This window comes from Epargyreus clarus, unplaced genomic scaffold, assembly GCF_041222505.1.
Source record: "Epargyreus clarus isolate Ecla_fem2 unplaced genomic scaffold, WU_Ecla_fem_2.2 ptg000033l, whole genome shotgun sequence".
In the NCBI taxonomy this organism is placed as follows: domain Eukaryota; kingdom Metazoa; phylum Arthropoda; class Insecta; order Lepidoptera; family Hesperiidae; genus Epargyreus; species Epargyreus clarus.
The window spans coordinates 5,791,233-5,809,997 of NW_027332238.1; the positions used below are offsets into that span (position 1 = coordinate 5,791,233).

General features: G+C 33.2%; 1 protein-coding gene across 3 annotated transcripts; it reads left to right on the plus strand.

Annotated features, from left to right (window-relative positions):
• Positions 1-573: 573 nt before the first annotated feature.
• On the plus strand, positions 574-9,181 carry LOC140755606 (lymphotoxin beta receptor inhibitor). 3 transcript variants are annotated; one of them, XM_073090896.1, is made up of 7 exons: positions 574-713; positions 862-967; positions 4,017-4,055; positions 4,643-4,769; positions 5,611-5,653; positions 6,257-6,405; positions 8,939-9,181. In XM_073090896.1, the coding sequence occupies exons 2-7, from the start codon at positions 869-871 to the stop codon at positions 9,121-9,123; spliced, it is 642 nt and encodes a 213-aa protein (XP_072946997.1). In that variant the 5' UTR covers positions 574-713; positions 862-868; the 3' UTR covers positions 9,124-9,181. The 3 variants fall into 3 exon arrangements, with proteins under 3 accessions (XP_072946997.1, XP_072946999.1, XP_072946998.1); XM_073090898.1 differs by having other exon boundaries at positions 8,942-9,181; XM_073090897.1 differs by having other exon boundaries at positions 574-967.
• The last annotated feature ends 9,584 nt before the right edge of the window (positions 9,182-18,765 follow it).

Below are 18,765 nucleotides of genomic sequence, written 5' to 3' on the forward strand. Positions count from 1 at the left end.
TGCAATATTATTAACTATTTGAAGTAATTTAATATATTATATTCGTATATTAATCAAATACATCCCGCTTTTACCGTAAATTCTTAGTTTTGCCACACAAAATAGTGATCTCCATAAGCGTACTTTGGTATGTCCCATAATTCCATTTTGTCATACCACTTTTTGAGTGTATGTTTGAGTGAAGTACATTTTACAGACCTACTGAATATGCATATAATTTGGTGAAAATCGGCAAAGCCGTTTCGGAGGAGTAGGGTAACTAACATGTGACACGAGAATTTTACATCTATACTAATATTATAAAGAGGAAAAGTTTGTTTGTTTAATTGTAATGAATAGGCTCAAAAACTACTGGACCGATTTTAAAAATTCTTTCACCGTTCGAAAGGTACATTATCCAGGAATAACACAGGGTATATTTTATATGAAATATATTTGATTAATGAGGCAGTACAAAGTTTGCCGGGTCAACTAGTATAAAATATTTTTCATCAAAGTGTGACAATATTGTTTATGTATAATGTATATTTCACCTGTGTATATTTTTCCACTGACAGTGACATCCCTACTTAAAAGTCAAATGTCGAAAGACGACGTGTAAATTCATATACCTTTAGAAACGTCGGCAAAATCAAACTTTTAAAAATTGTTTGTTTTATCAATAATATTGATTCGATAAGCTATTTTATCTGAAGTACACGTATTGCTTACAGGTACATTGACCACGTTTGCTCCTTTCCACTTATGTAGCAAGTTTACGAAAATTTATTATCATAAAGTGTTGTTTGAAAATCGAACGTGTTTAAAGTGAAATTGAAACGTGGTCAACAACTGGATTAAGTGGAGCTTTATTTTTTTTAGCGCGAAAATGCATCGGTTAATTATATTTGCGGCGTTCCTGCAATTTGCTATTTGCCAGCAGTACCAACAGAAAGTCGCGCCTGGGGTCCCCCCACAGAGTTATCAGGTAAGCATTACACTCATTCAATAATCATGTGAAATCGTATTACTTGCAGCTCCTTGTCTTCATCCCTATCCTATTACTTTTTTTCACTTTTACCTTCTCCTGTTATTGTATGTTCTATGCTATCATCAATTTACTCCTTAACTTCACTACTTTACTGTTTAAAACTGTACTCTTATTTGCACCCATAGATTAGTAAAGATTACTCACTCCTAACAAGAAAATGTACCCAGTTATGAGAATTGAAATAGTTGTGTAAAAAATTTTTGCCACATCTCCGTGCTAGAATATCCCTAAAATATTTGAAATAATTGTTTATTTATTACGTAAATGCCGCAGTATTAGTTATTTATTCGTAAATTTTCTCTAAAAATGTTTTTATTTGTCACAAATTAAAAAAAAGAACTTACTAATAAGCCGTTTGTGGCTTCATTCAATTTCAAGGCGGCGAAGTATCTTTAATATATGACTTTAAGTACTGTTTAAAACTGTTCTCTTATTTGCACCCTACCTATTTTACTCATCCTTACTTTTACTCCTCACCATAAGGTTGCCTCGAAGAGATTGCTGATTAGCGATAAGGCCACCTATTGTATTGTTTTATGTTTGTATGTTTACTTTATTATTTCATGTTGTGGGTACAATAAAGTTGACAACCTGCGTGGCGGAGCGGCCACCATGCCGGTCTGACGCGTAGAGGGTCCCGGGTTCGATCCCCGGCCAGACAGATTTCTAAAATGATGAATTAGATTTCTATTTCTGGGTCTGGGTGTTTGTATAATTGTCTCTGTGTGTGTCCATAGCACCCACGATACAGGGAATCCTAGTGTGGGGCTGTGAGTGTAGAAAGAAATAAAGTATATATTATTATTATTATAAGTGAAAATATATATTTAGAAAAATGGAAAACAAAGGTATGCAAATTGCAATACATTTAATAGAAGATCAACTTGCACTTGTGTAAATGTCATAAGTACATTCATATGTCATAGTTTTGTATCTATTTGTGATAATAATTACTTTCTCTTTTTATGATTGGAGTGGCAAGCGAGCATGCAGGTTTTATATTAAGTGGATACTGCTCATGGACATCTGTATGACATTTAAATCCTAGGCATGCACATCTGATTTTTCAAACTTATGTGCTTATTAGAATTTAATTATCACTTGCTCAAACGGTGAAGGAAAACATCGTAAAAAAAACCTGCTTACCGAAGAAGTTATAAAAAATACCAATTCGCACTTGGCCAGCGCGGTGGACTATGGCCTAATCCTTCTCATTCAGAGAGGAGACCCGTGCCCAGCAGTGGGGCAGTAATGGTTTGATGATGATGGACATCTGTACAACTCCATATAGAACAGGTTCTACCTGAAGCCGATCACATCATTGCCACTCCTGAGGACTAAGATACGTTCCACACCTCTGATCATCAAATTTCAAAAACTTATATGTTTATATATTATACAAAAATTATATAATGTATCTAATAAGAATATCAAGCAGTATCAAACCTGAGACTATTTATTTGTTATAATTAAAGTAGTATTCTAGTTGTCCTGCTACAAAAAATAATTGCAAAAATTTCCGATGAAATAGTAAAATTAAATGAATCAATTTTTTTTTTTTTTTTTTTTTAACTTTGGTAGCTACAAATTGGTTAAGTTTGATTACAAATAAATGTGGGTCTAGGTGGGTCTCCATTTGTCCCTGTAGTTCCGGGACTAGAATAGGGCTACGGTAACTCCTGCCTGTCGTAAGAGGCGACTAAAAGGGGGCTTCCGGGGTTGCGGGCGGCAAGAGTGGGAGCTCTAGCCGCCCAGTAAGCGATCCCGGGAAGGACGGCGGTATGTGTGGTCGCATAGCGTCGTGTACACCAAATGGTGCGGGAGGAGCGAAAACTGCTCCCCCAGGGCAGAGCCCGATCGTGGCATCGCGCTGGAAGGACTCCGGTTGCGTTCCGTCGGAGATCCCGGAGTTCTCCAACAAGCGTTGAGGACGGCCACCGGGGGGGTTTTAGTGCGGTAAGAATCCCACATAACCCGGCGTCGCTCCCACGTCGTCAGGTACCTTTTGAAAGTTTCCCCCTCGTTAAGAAAAAAAAAAAAAAAGGTGGGTCTCCATTATATAGCTAGATTAGTAATAGATATTGTAGTCACCATTTTATTATGCATATCGATACCTTTTTTAAAAATGTTTTTTTATTTATTTTGATAATAAATGGCATTGAACGAAATCGAAATAAATAAAAAAAAAACATTTTGAAAAAAAGTGGAGTTGGCTGATTTGCGAATTAAGCTAGTATTGATATGTATATAATTTTTTTATAAAATAAGAATACCAAATGAGCATGTGATGATAAGAGCACCTGATGGTAAGTGGCTACATGAGCAGCAGCGACCACTTACTGCCAGGTGCACTGCATGCTTTCATGCTACTCCTATACATAGATTAGTAAAGATTACTCACTCCTAACAAGAAAATGTACCCAGTTTTGAGAATTGAAATAGTTGCGTAAAAAAGTTTTGCCACGTCTCCGTGCTAAAATGTCCCTAAAATATTTGAAATTATTTATTTATTTATTATGTAAATTACGCAGTATTAGTTATTTATTCGTAAATTTTCTCTAAAAATGTTTTTATTTGTCAAGAATTAAAAAAAAGAACTTACTAATAAGCCGTTTGTGGCTTCATTCAATTTCAAGGCGGCGAAGTATCTTTACTAATCTATGCTCCTATATTTCAAAAAAAAACAATCTATAATTTTACCTACCAACAATTGTTTTTTTAAATGAGCTTTTATGTAATTTCTCTTTGATGACCACTTCCTTGAATGTTCTTATAAGCACTGTCTGATAGTGGAACTCTATTTTATCCATAGTTAACAAATTCTATTCCCGAGTAGGAAAATAGATTTTTAAAAATGAAAAGATGCAATTCTAGTTTTATTCACATCATCCTTTGTTGGTATTTCTTGCAATTTCAGAATTGGTTAAAAAGGCTCATTTGAAAAATTCGTCCTGTATTTGCTTAAAATATACTTTTTTTTTTTCAGAATTATCAGCAACCGCCTCCTCCACCACCACCCCAACAAGTAAGTAGGTTTTTTTAATATCTTGTTTTTAGAGCCTTATGGAAGATGGTAGAACCCTTTGTGGTTCGACTCCGACGGCACCACCGCCACATCTATTTCTACCTAATAACAGCAGTTTTATGCGCTGCTCTGTTCTGGTTTGAAGGGTGTGGTAAGGGAGATATACTTTTCGGAGGCGTTTCAGCTTAGCCCTCAGGGGTAGTGGTGCATCTGTGGCAGACCTCCGGTGCGAATGTCTGATAATATCTGGAGTCGATTACAGATGTCATGGGCGGCAGTAGCCACTTACCATCAGGTGCACTGCATGCTCGTCTACTACTTCATATTATAAAAAAAAATTAATATAGTTGTATAGAATTGATCAAAATCCTTTCTTAGCGGATGCCTATGTCATAACATCTACCTGCATGCCAAATGTCAGCCCGATCCGTCCAGTGGTTTGGGCTGTGCGTTGATAGATCACTATGTCAGTCAGTCACCTTTGAGTTATATATATTTAGATTGAATGAACATCATTATGTTACCGTTACCATCAAAGTTTCATGTCTGACATGGAATGTCTCCATAATAGCTCAATTTCATTCCAGCAACAGTACCAACAACAGCCGCCTCAACAACAACAATACCAGCCACCTCCACAACAGCAGTATCAACAACAGGTGCCCGTGCAGCAAATGCCTGTACAACAAGCTCCACCAAGCCATGGGCAACATGGTAAGTTAGTTTAGAGTTCAAAATTACTACTTTTTTATAATTATATATTATGTGTGGCTGAGTAATTAAATTTCATTTTTAAATTGATATTAGTATATAGTTTATTCTTTTATTATTATTTAATAGCGTTTATTTTATGATTGAGTAGCTTAATTATTATTGTTATTAATGTAAATGGAATAAATACCGTTCTACATAATTAATAAAATAATAAATTCATAATGTAATGTACATTATAAAACAAAAGATCAGTGTGTTTTTTTATATTTAACCTAACGATTAAGCAGATGTGCTTCCTGATGGAAAGTAGTCATCGTCGCCTATGGACATTTGCAACACCCAGAGTCGCTAATACATCGGCTTTGGATGAGAGCTCTTTTAGCACCTTTGAAGAGCCCCATGTCATAGGGGATATCTCATAGCAAGAACGTCCGTGCAAATGTATGAACTCACCTATCAGGGCCGGATTTAAGGGAGGGCAACCGGGGCCTCCACAAAAGAGGGGCCCCCACAATAGACACGTCGGATTTTTTTTTAATTCCGACTAGTAAACTAAACTAATAAAAAAAATATATCTTTTTCCTTTGATATTTGTTTTCGCTGTTTTACCTTTATCTACAGTACTTTGTACAAACATGAATACTAGAAGAATCTAACTGCGTTTCACAATAAAATATTTATTGAAAAACTTAACTGAAAAAAAAATCATTTTATTCGGAAAATAATTTGCGGCCTGGGGGCCTCCACTCCTTTGTTGCCCCAAGGCCTCTGGACCTCTAAATCCGGCCCTGCCACCTATCAATTGATAGTAAGTTAATATTAAATCTATATTTTTTTTCAGATCCACAACTTTTGAACCCGGCTAACATCGCTCAAGAGAGGGAGTAAGTATTGTTAACTTAGAACAGTGATTCTTAATAATTTTTGACAACAGTTGAAAAAAATATGTAACAGTAGTAGCGGACGAGTATGTAGATACCACATATTTATTATAATAGCAATTTTCCTTGTTTTTCGTCGAAGGTGGTAGAACTCTGCGTGGTTCGATTCTGGCGGCATCACCGCCACACCTATTTCTGTTATAACAGCAGTGTAGCGCTGCTGTGTTCTGGTTTGAAGGGTGCGGTAAGGGAGACATACTTTTCCGAGGCGTTCTCAGGGTCATCACAAATGTCCATGGCGGTAGTAGCCCCTTACCGTGGTAATGGATGGACTGCAAGCTCGTCTGCTACTCTTATATTATATAAAAAAATCTTATCTGAGGCAATCCAGCTTAGTCCTCAGGGGTAGCGGCGCATCTATGGCCGAATTCAGTTAGGAATCTAATCTTATCTGTGGTTGATTACTTGATTACAGATGTCCATACGGCAGTAACTTACCATCAGGTTGGCTGCATGCTCATCTGCTACTCTTATATTAAAAAGTGTATCATCCTATGATAGTATGTATGTATATTATGCTTTCCTATGATAAGCAATGCCTTCCAGCCACATCCAAGAGCACATCGAGGTACCAATCGACACCTCCAAGATGTCGGAGCAAGAGTTACAATTCCACTACTTCAAGATGCATGACGCTGATAACAATAACAAACTGGACGGCTGCGAGCTGATCAAATCGCTCATACACTGGCATGGTGAGTTTAGTTTCGTAAAAATAGGTTATACGTACTTCGGCTAAGATCGGCTAGGATCGGCTATCTTCGGAAATGCTAACTAATTGGTATCTATAAAGAGTTGTTAGTCCATCATACAATGGCATTTTGAGTTTAGCTTCGTATAATTATGCACTTCGCATAGGATCGGCTATGATCGGTTATCTTCGGAAATGCTAACAGACTATAGTCTGATTCATAATTAGGTGTCCAAAATGTAAACAAACAAATGTCACTGTCAAAATTAACAAGAAACAAAAACTTTAACAAACTCAACAAAAAACGAAAACTTTACAATTATTCACAATTTAACAAATGTGCTATAAAAACGATAATACATTCGAGTTCGATTACAATCATGAAAATGAATAACATGGACTACGAAACTTAAAAATGACGGCACAAGAAATGTTTTGGGTTCCGATTGTGGTTACCATTATCACATTTTAATTTTCTACCATAAACCTTGTTTTATATTATTTTTTCTGTATGGAACGAAATTGAGGTAATGTAAATATTAGAAAATGTGAATTGAGCTTAATTTATTTAGATTATTATTTTATTATTGTTGTATTAATTTAATATTTTCAAAAATAATAAACTACCATTTGAAACATATTTTCTTGATAGGTCAACACCTTTGTTTACATTTTGGACACCTAATTATGAATCAGACTATAGTATCTCTAAAGAGTTGTTACTCCCTTATACACCGACCATGCTAGAGTGTATAAGGGAGTTTACCGCCATTTAATGAGATACTTCGGCTAAGATCGGTTGTGATCGGCTATCTTCGAAAATGCTAACTGATTCGAATCTATAAAGAGTTATTACTCCTTTATACACTGGCATGGTAAGTTTAGCTTCGTTTGATAATAGGTGATAGGTACTTCGGCTGAGATCGGCTATGATCGGCTATCTTCGGAAATAATAACAGTTTAGTATCTATAAAGAGTTGTTACAACTTTTTTTGGAACCTTTAGTGTTTTATTGAAAACCTTTTTAGGATACTCGCAACATTTCGCGAAATTTAATATAAAATGGCGCCACACCTATATTCCTTAAATATAATTTCTACTGAATTGAAATGATACAATTAAATATCGGAAATGGATATATATGCCAATTCTAATTTCACTTTTTCGTGTAAAACTTATTCTTGACTTAAAAAAGGAACATTTTTTCAGTTCAAAATGTTGTGGCGCCATTTCTTTTAATATATATATTTTAAGTATGAGTGATGCGTTGATTTGAATGTGATTTTTTTTATTTATAATTTCCTTTCTTTTGTTTTTTTTTCTTTGTTTCTTTTTTATATTTTTTCTTTTATTACTACTAGTGCCATCTCTTTCTCGTATGGTGATATTATTTTCTGTGTCTGTGGGTAGATCAATCGCATTTTTTTTCGTGTTTTTGTTAAGTATCTTTTCATTATATTTTATGCACTATTTTTTATTAGTTCTACTATTACTTTTTATTTTGATAATCTATTACTCCAACGTATATTATATATATTTTCGACCTGGTTTTAAAAGCTTTTTGTGTTGTCCATAGATATCGTCTTTATTAGTAGTATATCTATGGTGTTGTCTAAGTTTTGAATGTGTGATGGTATGTGCTGGCGGGATTTATTTTTATTATTTTTGCCTTAGTGGTATCAATGCATATAATATTAATGAGTTTGAAAATGAGAGTATGCAAAAAACATGTTAATGATATTTACTTTAATTAAAAATAGGTTCTACAAAGTATTACCTTAAAATGTATTGTATGTGTATTATCTTTCAAATGAATTATAAAAAAAAAAACATGATTATATACAACACTAAAATACTTTATTTTCAAGTTCATTATTTAATATTATTAGAATTATTATTATTATTTAGTTCAGTGGTGTGAACTTTGGTTTTCTATTCAATGAGGCTAGATTCAAATTCAGGCCATGTCTAACTGATTCTTATACTGCTCGAATTATTAATTATTTAGTACTTACAAGAGAAGAAAACGTGAGGTGTCAACAGTTTAGTATCAAAGAAGCAAATTAAATTAATAAATATATTAAAGTTTAAGAAATTAAGTACCACGCTCAAACGCACAAGGAATATCGGTAATCCTAATGATTCTGGAAGGACAACGGGACGAAATTATTAAATCGTGTATTGTCATCGGTTCTTGACAATTGTTTAAGTTTCAATTAATCTGACCGTTCAAAGTGGGTAAAAATCGAGTTCCAAGATTCCGTTACATACATATAGTCCACGTAAAACTGCTAGTCCGCTCTGAATATAGAAATGAATCGCGTCGCATAGCAAATTGTATGACTACACCTGCTCGCAACAACTTCAGAGCGGACTAGGAGCTTGGCGCGGACTGTACCTACATACAAGTCAAGCTAATAAAAGCGTAGTATTTTTTTTGAGAAATGCCTCAAATATGGAAGCCTAACTTCACACCACTGTACGATATATATGTGTGTGTCAACTCCTATTCATTGTGTGTGTTTGTCTGGGTTTAGTAGAACAAGGTCATAAGCAGGAGCAACCGGGCTCCGCTCCCGTGGGCGAAAAGATCTTCAAGGACGAGGAACTGGTCAACCTTATTGACCCTATTTTGAACATGGATGACCATAATAAGGACGGTTTTATAGATTACCCGGAGTTTATAAGGGCGCAGCAGAAAAATCAAAATAAGGAGGGGTAAAAAAAATCGTTGAAAAAAAAACGTTGGTCGACGCGATAACGATAATGTTATAACGATAAATTTATAAAGATAACGATATTTTTAACGTTGCAATATAACGGAATACTACCTTTAAAGTTACAACGATAACGATATTTTTAACTTTATAATATAACGAAATATTACCGATAACGTTATATTTTCAATACCGTTATTTTTGAAGTCTTTTATTATGTGGTATCGATAGATAAATGGAAATGTCATGTCATGTCATGTCATCATTATCAATTATATTTATTCGACATTTATTTTAGACAAAACGGAAAATTTTAATTATTTTTGGTTGTGACAAATATTAGGTTTTAAAAATTATTTTAAATAAGCTTTCATCCCTTATCTAGCCGTTTTGCGGGATGACATTTAAAAACATTTTTTGTGCAATTTTTTTTAGAACCATATCGCCATTATCGGTGAATATCGACGATATATCGTTATCGTATCGGCCAACTAATATACATTCTAGATATTTTTCAAAAGGCTACTTCTATAAAAATATTACTTCAGTGTAAAAGAGTTGTAAATATTACAAGGGAATAATTATGTTTTGTAAAATTTTACAAGTTACGAACTTTGACCTAAGAAGTATATAGATGTGTTTACATATACAATTGTATGTATATATGTGTTCCAACTCCGATATACATATACATATTTCACGCACACATAAATAAAAATATTCAAAACTACGTTAAAAATAGTTATTTTTAAATATATTTTCTTACCTCATACTAAGTTGAAAATTATGTGATGTAATAAAATAAATAATTAATACTAGTGGTGCCCGCGGCTTTGCCCGCATTTTAAAGAAATAATATGACATACATAAAACGGAAAATTTGTACCCGCATTTGGATGACAGTGGTGCCATCTATCGAAAATTGGTCTTAACAAGTCCTAAACCCTCGTGGGCTCTTCGACAACAACTTTGCTAAAGATCATCACTTGATCAAATGCATGGTTTCCGATTCTATTAACTACTTACGAATTAAAAATTAATTAAAAAAAACCTTTTCCCACGGACTAAATTGTGAATCTAAACCATTCTCAAGTCCCCTTGAACACACACAACAAATTTCATCAAAATCAGTCCAGTCGTTTAGGAGGAGTTCAGTGACATACACACGCACATAAGAAATATATATATAAAGATTCAGTAGGTCTGAGATATATATATATATATATATATCTATATATATATATATATATATATATATATATATCTCAGATATACATAATTGATGAGTTTACATATACAATTGTGTCTGTATTTATGTATGTATGTGTTCCAACTACAATATAGCAATACATATGTCACGCACACATAAATAAAATATACACACCACATTAAAAATAGTTAAATTTCTATATATTATGTTACATATTTTTTTGAAAAAATAACTATAAAATACGTTTTTATATTTACCCCCCTTTTACACTGAAGTGAACTAAATATTCTGTAATAGAATGATCAAAACATCATTATCTCTCTGTCATTTATAGTTAAAAAGAAAGAGATGCAAATATTGCCTTAAAAGCTACAAAATATATTCATCTCTTCTTACTTACATGATTAGAAAAAGACAAAAACAATGCTCTTGTGCAAGTTTCTATCTCTTTCATTTCTATGTGGATGGAAAGAGATGGAAATGTTTGTGCAATGTTTACTTGGTAGTATAATGTCTAAAATACTTTTCGAATTAACTGTATTTTGAGTCTCTAATATACAAATTATTATAAGAATATTAATAAAATAAAATAATTATAGTTTAAAAACTGAAAACCACGCTAAAATCGCACAAGGAAAATCGTTAATCCTGATTCCTGACGATCCTGATGAGGGAAATGGGAAAAAAATATTAAAATCGTGTATTGTCATCGGTTCTTGATAAGTGTTCAAAATTTTAAATAAATCGGACCGTTCAAAGTGGGTAAAAATCGAGTTCAAAGATTCCGTTACATACATACATACATACATACATACATACAGGTGAAGCTAATAAAAACTTGATAAAAATACATTTTTTTTAAATTAAAATTTTTATATCTACATATGTTTTTACATATTTAGAAATTCAAAACTTTAATATTTGAGACTCAAATTTACAGTTTATTTAGTTTAAATTAAAAATGAGATTCAACATATTTTTGATAATGTTATACTTATAAGCATATTCGTTGAATACTATTGACATCTCCAGACATAAAACGTATCAGGCACGGGCCGTGACAGACAAAAATATACTTTCTATACTTTGACAAGCGTGGCGGAGCGGTCACCATACCGGCCAGACGCGCAGAGGGTCCCAGGTTCGATCCCCGGCCAGACAGATATCTAAATGACGAATTTAGTCTGTTTCTGGGTCTGGGTGTTTGTGTATTTGTCTATGTGTGTGTAAATGGCACCCACGACACAGGGAATCCTACTGTGGGGCTGTGAGTGTAGAAAGCGTTATACAATATTCAGACAGACTTGTTTATGTGTGTATTACAGTAGATATGAATACTAAGGTGGTAGAACCCTTTGTGGTTCGACTCCGGCGGCACCACCGCCACACCTGTTTCTGTTATAACAGCAGTGTAGCGCTGCTGTGTTCTGGTTTGACGTGTGGTAAGGGAGACATACTTTTTATAGCAATCCAGCTTAGTCCTCAGGGGTAGCGTTCTTCTGTGGCCGACTTGGATAGGAATCTATTCTTATCTGAGACCAATACAGATGTCCATGGGCGGCAGTAACCACTTACCATCAGGTGGACTGCATGCTCGTCTGCTACTCCTATATTATATACAAACATCACTGTACATTGTAAAGGAGATTTTTTGTCTGTCACGGTACGTGTCTGACACTCCCTGTGTCTGGAGATATAAATTCTAAATAGTTTTTACCAACGGTATCACTTCTATGTATTGATCGATTTTATAAAACTTTTTTCGTAGGATTTTTGATTTTTGTTTATATTTCTTTTCGACTATCGTGTGCTCAAAATTGTGCTTCCTGATTTTTTAAGTCATCTATATATTACGTCACTAGATTTTTTGTTTTTTTTCTATTTTGCTTGTTCTGAAGGGAAATATTGTAAGGAAACCGGCACACTTAAGTTTAAAAAAAGTTCTCAAGGATGTGTTAAGTCAACCAATTAGCACTAGGCCAGCGCGGTGGACTATGGCGTAAACATTCACTCTAAGAGGACACCCGTGCCCAGCAGTGGAAACTAAGTGACATACTTTAAAAATAAATAATATACTTTTTCCTACAAGTTTCAGTTTTTTAATTTCAACCGAATATGAATTTCAAGGTGGTAGAACCCTTTGTGGTTCGACTCCGGTGGCACCACCGCCACACCTATTTCTACCTGATAACAGCAGTGTTAGGCGCTGCTGTGTTCCGGTTTGAAGGGTGTGGTAAGGGAGACAGACTTTTCCGAGGCGTTCCAGCTTAGTCCTCAGGGGTAGCGGCGCATCTGTGGCCGACCTCAGGTAGGAATATCTAACCCTATCTGGGGTTCATTACAGATGTCCATGGGCGGCAGTAGCCACTTACCATCAGGTGGATTGCATGCTCGTATGCTACCCTTATAAAAATAATATTATAAAAAAAAAGATATACCTATGAAGCCCCCCCCCCCCACACCACTCTTTTCATGTCACTTTTTGTTAATTTCCCTCCATAAATATGTGACGTAATGTATCGATGACGTTTTCTTAATTCGAAATTATATTTTTTTATTAAACTTTTTTTACGTTAACTATATTGTTAAAAGATTTCATTCCAATTTTTATTTTTAAATTAAATTCATATTATTGTGTATCGACTATCGAATATATAAGATCTGTAATTCTGAAAGGTTCTTTTCATGCCGTCGTATCTGTAATATTGGACTCTTAAATAAAAATAAATTGATTAAATACTCTTTGATATAGCGGTTGTCTATTCAGTGTTAGCTAAAGCACAAGGGCCCCTACCTCAGGGCCCCTCAATCTAAGGGGCCCCCGAAAGATCAATTATATTCACTTAATAAGAAATACGGACAGAATTTCTATATTAAAAAATGTTTTATTGGCTACATAATAGAACCGTTTTACCCCAGAAGGGCATAAAACGCCACGCGCTGCCTGTCATATGCGAGAAAGAGACAAGGATACGAATTATGTTGAAAAACACCTATAAAAAGGTCGAGATAGCAGATAATTATGACGAATGTTGAATAATCTCAATGTGGTTCAAGCTAAGCCTAAATACAATTTTAAATCTATTGACAGTTCATTTTTGGCTTTTGCTTGGTTTTAACTATTTAGTTTTTAGTGTATAAGTAACTGTAATGTGGCGAGCTTTTTACTTTTTATGGTCTCTTAATTTCGTTCGATGGGGGCCCCATTTATTAAGTGCTCAGGGGCCCCGGTATAACTTAAGAGGGCCCTGGTAATTGTGTATTTCAAAGTTGTAAAAGTATCTATATTTTCAAAAACCATTATTCAGATACGACTATCGCGATTAAACTAAATTTCTCGAATATTTTCTCCACTTTTCTTAATTTTGTATAACTTGATTTAATAAAGCATGAATTCCAAATAGCAGTATATGTTTTAAAAATGCGATAAAAACTTATATGAAACTTTTTAAACTTAGTTCTCAGGAGTCATCTGTGGTCGATCTCAGATAGGACTCTAATCTTATCTGGGGTTGTACAGATGTCCATACGACAGTGACTTACCATCAGGTGGACTGCATGCTCGTTTGCTACTCCCGTTTTAGAAATGGTTAGTCCGCGTAAAACTGCTAGTCCGCTCTGAATATAGAAATGAGTCGCGTCGCCATAGCAAATTGTATGACTACACCTGTACCTTACCATGAGTTTTTACGTTTTGACAAATATGACTGTTTTGGTATTTGTTTACGTATTTGCCCATACAATTTCCAATCAGCGCCCCTAGCGGATTGTATCAGAACTATAGTGTCAGTAACGTAACATTAAATGTTTAAATTGACAAAATGGCGCTTTATGTTTTGTCTCTCTTTTTTTCGAACATGTGAGGGAGACAATAAGTTTATCGTCCCTTGAACACTTACTTATTGTTACGTTTACTCAGTCTACTAAAGCAAACTGAACAGAATAATGAATCGAGTAAACGTAACGTAAAATTGTGTGATGTTTTGAAAACTCATGGTAAGGGTACTGCTCGCAACAACTTCAGAGCGGATTAGCAGTTTGGCGCGGACTATAATTGGTATAACAATCTTATTTGGATTTCAATGTTTATATTTCCATTTAATTTGGTGTCACAAATTATATTTTTTTCAAAAAAATGTGCCACACTTGACTGTATATTTTGAATGCATTTTTGTATATAAGAAAAAAAAACTTCCATTGATTTTAAATGTTATATGTGTAAGTATATAAGTTATATTAAATATATAAGAGTACTGTATTTTATGTTTTTGTGTTATTAAATAAATAAATCAGATTTGAAATTGATTTTTGGTTTTAAAGATTAAATGTGCCCAAATTAACATTTGCTTATGATATTTGCCTGAAATGGGGAAAATATTATTGTCTTTGCATATACGAAAAACAATTTCGGAAAATAATCAGTTTAAAAGTTCAGTTTCTTAATTTTATCAAAGAAATTGATAACAGATATGTTCAGCCTATTTTTTTCAAATTTTAGATCACTTTTAGGTCAATTAAATAAAATTAGACTTGGAAATGTAGAATTGGTACTTTATTCTTGATTTTTTATAAAAGTAGACTTACGTCGGTTATTAATAATCAATCCATCCAATTTACCTTACAAAGATCGAATTTGACAAAAATGTCGAGCTTTGGCAGGCAAAACCTTTGGATTGATTATAAAATTGGGCGCTATTTAATTCGTGAAAGCATAAAAGTCTAGATTAGTTCAATTTTGACTGTAAAATTTTGTCAGTTTCAAATATTTATTCCAGATGTGTTGTAATTGTCTATATGTTAAATTTTAAAAGGAATTAAAGTTTATTTGAATGGTGCTTTTTATTTCTTATCTGTCCTTGTGGTGTCTGTTGAGAGAAATGGCGGGATTTAAAATGGAGGGAAAATGTCAATGGGTTTTTTTAATAGATATGTAATTATAGTCCGATAAACTTTTATTTTCTGTGCGTTATGTCAGGGGTGCCACTGGCCAGCATAATATTATATCACGATATTTATAGTACAGGATCCCTAGTATAGTTTTCATCATTTATTAATAACAAGCTGATTTTTCGTGAGTAGCTTCGTTTCGACAAGACGCCCAACATTTTTCCTTACAGCAATGTTGGTAAATGGTAGCTTGATGGGGCAGCAAGGATAAAATATGTTGACCGGACGAATTCTAAAAATTTATTACTAACCAAATTTTTCTTTGTTAATTATCAAGATAATTATTTAAATAACGTGAAAAAATATTTGTCCTACAAAATATAAGGTTTTTATTAAGGCGTCCCCCCTCTCCAACATGTATCATAAACAAGGCCATGAAAAATAATTACTAACCAGCTGATTTTTTTTTATTGGCTGTCTACCATTTACATAGTCTACCATGCACATTGTCCTACAAATTACATGGTATGTCATCTCGGACCTACACTTAAAAGTTGTAGTACTAATACTTAATGTAAAAATAATTAGTATCAAGCTGAGTGTTCCAGAATAGCTTCGTTTCAATGAGACGCCCAACAAATTCTCGTACGAAAGTTCTCGATTGTGGTTTATAACTAAAATAATAGGGATGAAATATGTTGATTTGACGAATCAAAAAAACATATTACTAACCTAATTTTTTTTTATTAATTATCGAGACAATTATCTAAATAACGTGAAAAATATTTGTCCTACAAAATATAAGGTTTTTTTTAAGGCGTCCCCCCTCTCCAACATGTATCATAAACAAGGTCATGAAAAATAATTACTAACCAGCTGATTTTTTTTTATTAGCTGTCTAACATTTACACAGCTTACTACCCACATTGTCCTACAAATTGCGAAGTACGTTATTCCAGTCCGCCAGTTTTATAGTTTATTTATATTATATTATAGTTAAATTACAAATCTTGTAGGATTAATAAAAGTTACCCTTTTTTTTGTAGGACATTGTTTTATTTAGATAAAAATTATATTATCCTATCACGTGATACCTTTGTCCTACAGTTACTAATAAAAAAAAGAATCCTGCGGAATTAACATCTTTTCAGCGTAGGTCCAAGATGACATACCATGCAATTTGTAGGACAATGTGCATGGTAGACTATGTAAATGGTAGACAGCCAATAAAAAAAAAATCAGCTGGTTAGTAATTATTTTTCATGACCTTGTTTATGATACATGTTGGAGAGGGGGGACGCCTTAATAAAAACCTTATATTTTGTAGGACAAATATTTTTTCACGTTATTTAAATAATTATCTTGATAATTAACAAAGAAAAATTTGGTTAGTAATAAATTTTTAGAATTCGTCCGGTCAACATATTTTATCCTTGCTGCCCCATCAAGCTACCATTTACCAACATTGCTGTAAGGAAAAATGTTGGGCGTCTTGTCGAAACAAAGCTACTCACGAAAAATCAGCTTGTTAGTAATAAATGATGAAAACTATACTAGGGATCCTGTACCATTATCAATAAATAACGTAAAAACTATTTTTTATCTGAGGAAAATCACCAAATGACTTTCCAAAAAAGGTCACACGAACAAAAAAGTTTATCGAGCGTTAAATACATATATATGGAAATGGAGGGAAAAAGTCAATGCTTTTTTAAAAATAAATATGTATTTGGGGGCTTATTATTATGGTGTGGTGAATGAATATTTTCATATAATTATTATAGTACATACATTCAATTGATAATTTCATTTAATTTTTTGGGTGTCAGAATTATTTTTAATATGCTAAGATCTAGGTTCGATTCCTAGTAGACTGGCTTTGAGAAACGTCTGACAATTTGTATTTTCTGTCAGACAATATTTTTATGCTATAATGGAGTAATGATTGAAATAATTTGGAGTATTCGAGGGAATCATTTTAAAACAATGGCAATAGGATGCTTTTCCTCTTAGCTGTTAAATCAATGATCGCACAACCAAGTCGACCTAATAAAGAAAACTGTTTTTAATTCTGTGTCTATGGATTAGACGATGTTACGTTGGTCGGTCCAGATTAATACGTTGATCTTGGTCGTACGTCAGAATGATGTGACGTTAATATACCAAGTTCCTTTGGGTGAAAATCTGCATACGTAACGTATGATTGTATTATTATTTTAATAGTACATCATATAATATATAAATGCAATATTTGTTAGATTAGTATAAAATTAAGAAGCATATATTCTCACTGATTTGGATTTTTTAGATATAATGCAAGTTCTGAAGATATATTATAAGGGTTTGTGGCCAAGCCTTATTGAATTTAAAGATGCGTACTCCAAAGCACTGAAGCTCTAGTAATTGCAATAAATTTGATTTGAAAGATCATTTCGGTAAACGATTGTCTAAACTCTTCTCACTGTGTGACGCAAAAGTGTCCAGTAATGGAACAATATCGGGTTGTTCATTACAAACTCAACGGTTAGACGGACAATATAAACTTGCGAGTACTAGAAAATATATAAGTAAAAAAAATCAATCTAAATTACAGATAAGGAAAAGAAGGAGGTCGGTAAACCTATATACACAGATCAACAAATAGAAAAGATCGTTGACAGAACGTTAAAACACATGGATTTAGATAAAGACGGATTTATTAACTGGATGGAAATGAATATCGTGAAAACTGTAGCAATAGACGATATATAGTAAAGAGTACACCAAATTATGAAAAACACAATTATCATTGAAGATTTGCATTTTCATGACGTCAATAACTTCATAAGACTCATCATAGATTAGTAAAGATTACTCACTCCTAACAAGAAAATGTACCCAGTTTTGAGAATTGAAATAGTTGCGTAAAAAAGTTTTGCCACGTCTCCGTGCTAAAATGTCCCTAAAATATTTGAAATCATTATTTATTTATTATGTAAATTACGCAGAATTAGTTATTTATTCGTAAATTTTCTCCAAAAATGTTTTTATTTGTCAAGAATTCAAAAAAAGAACTTACTAATAACCCGTTTGTGGCTTCATTCAATTTCAAGGCGGCGAAGTATCTTTACTAATCTATGAGACACATTGAAGTTTAATGTTAATTAGTACAGTACTATGATAAAACACGAAATGACAAATGAAAAATAGATTTAACCAGTAAACATCTTCAAAACATACTTTTATGAGGATTAAAACTTATGACAATTTCAAAAGGACAATTATTTATAAAAGCAAAGAATGAATCTCAAGGAAAAAAGACAATTTAATAAAATCTCTAACAACTTATTTGTTTTATTTTCTGTACTAAGAAAACTACTCGTTTTTTATGTTCTTACCTTAATAACTTTTTATAAGATTCTTATGATAGAAAAATTATAAGTAATACAGTTCACTTATGTGTAAAAACCTAAATCGTAGAAAAGTTTGAAATAAAATCGTACTTTTCGAGTTACATATCCATAGGAAATTTACTGATATATAATTAAGTGCTTATATATTATATAATATA

Excerpts from the sequence above, each read along its gene's own strand:
- LOC140755606 (XM_073090897.1), top strand. The coding sequence starts at position 869 with ATGCATCGGTTAATTATATTTGCGGCGTTCCTGCAATTTGCTATTTGC. Across the intron at positions 4,056-4,642 it reads CTCCACCACCACCCCAACAA|CAACAGTACCAACAACAGCC; the intron begins GTAAGTAGGTTT and ends ATTTCATTCCAG. Across the intron at positions 6,406-8,938 it reads ATCGCTCATACACTGGCATG|TAGAACAAGGTCATAAGCAG; the intron begins GTGAGTTTAGTT and ends GTCTGGGTTTAG.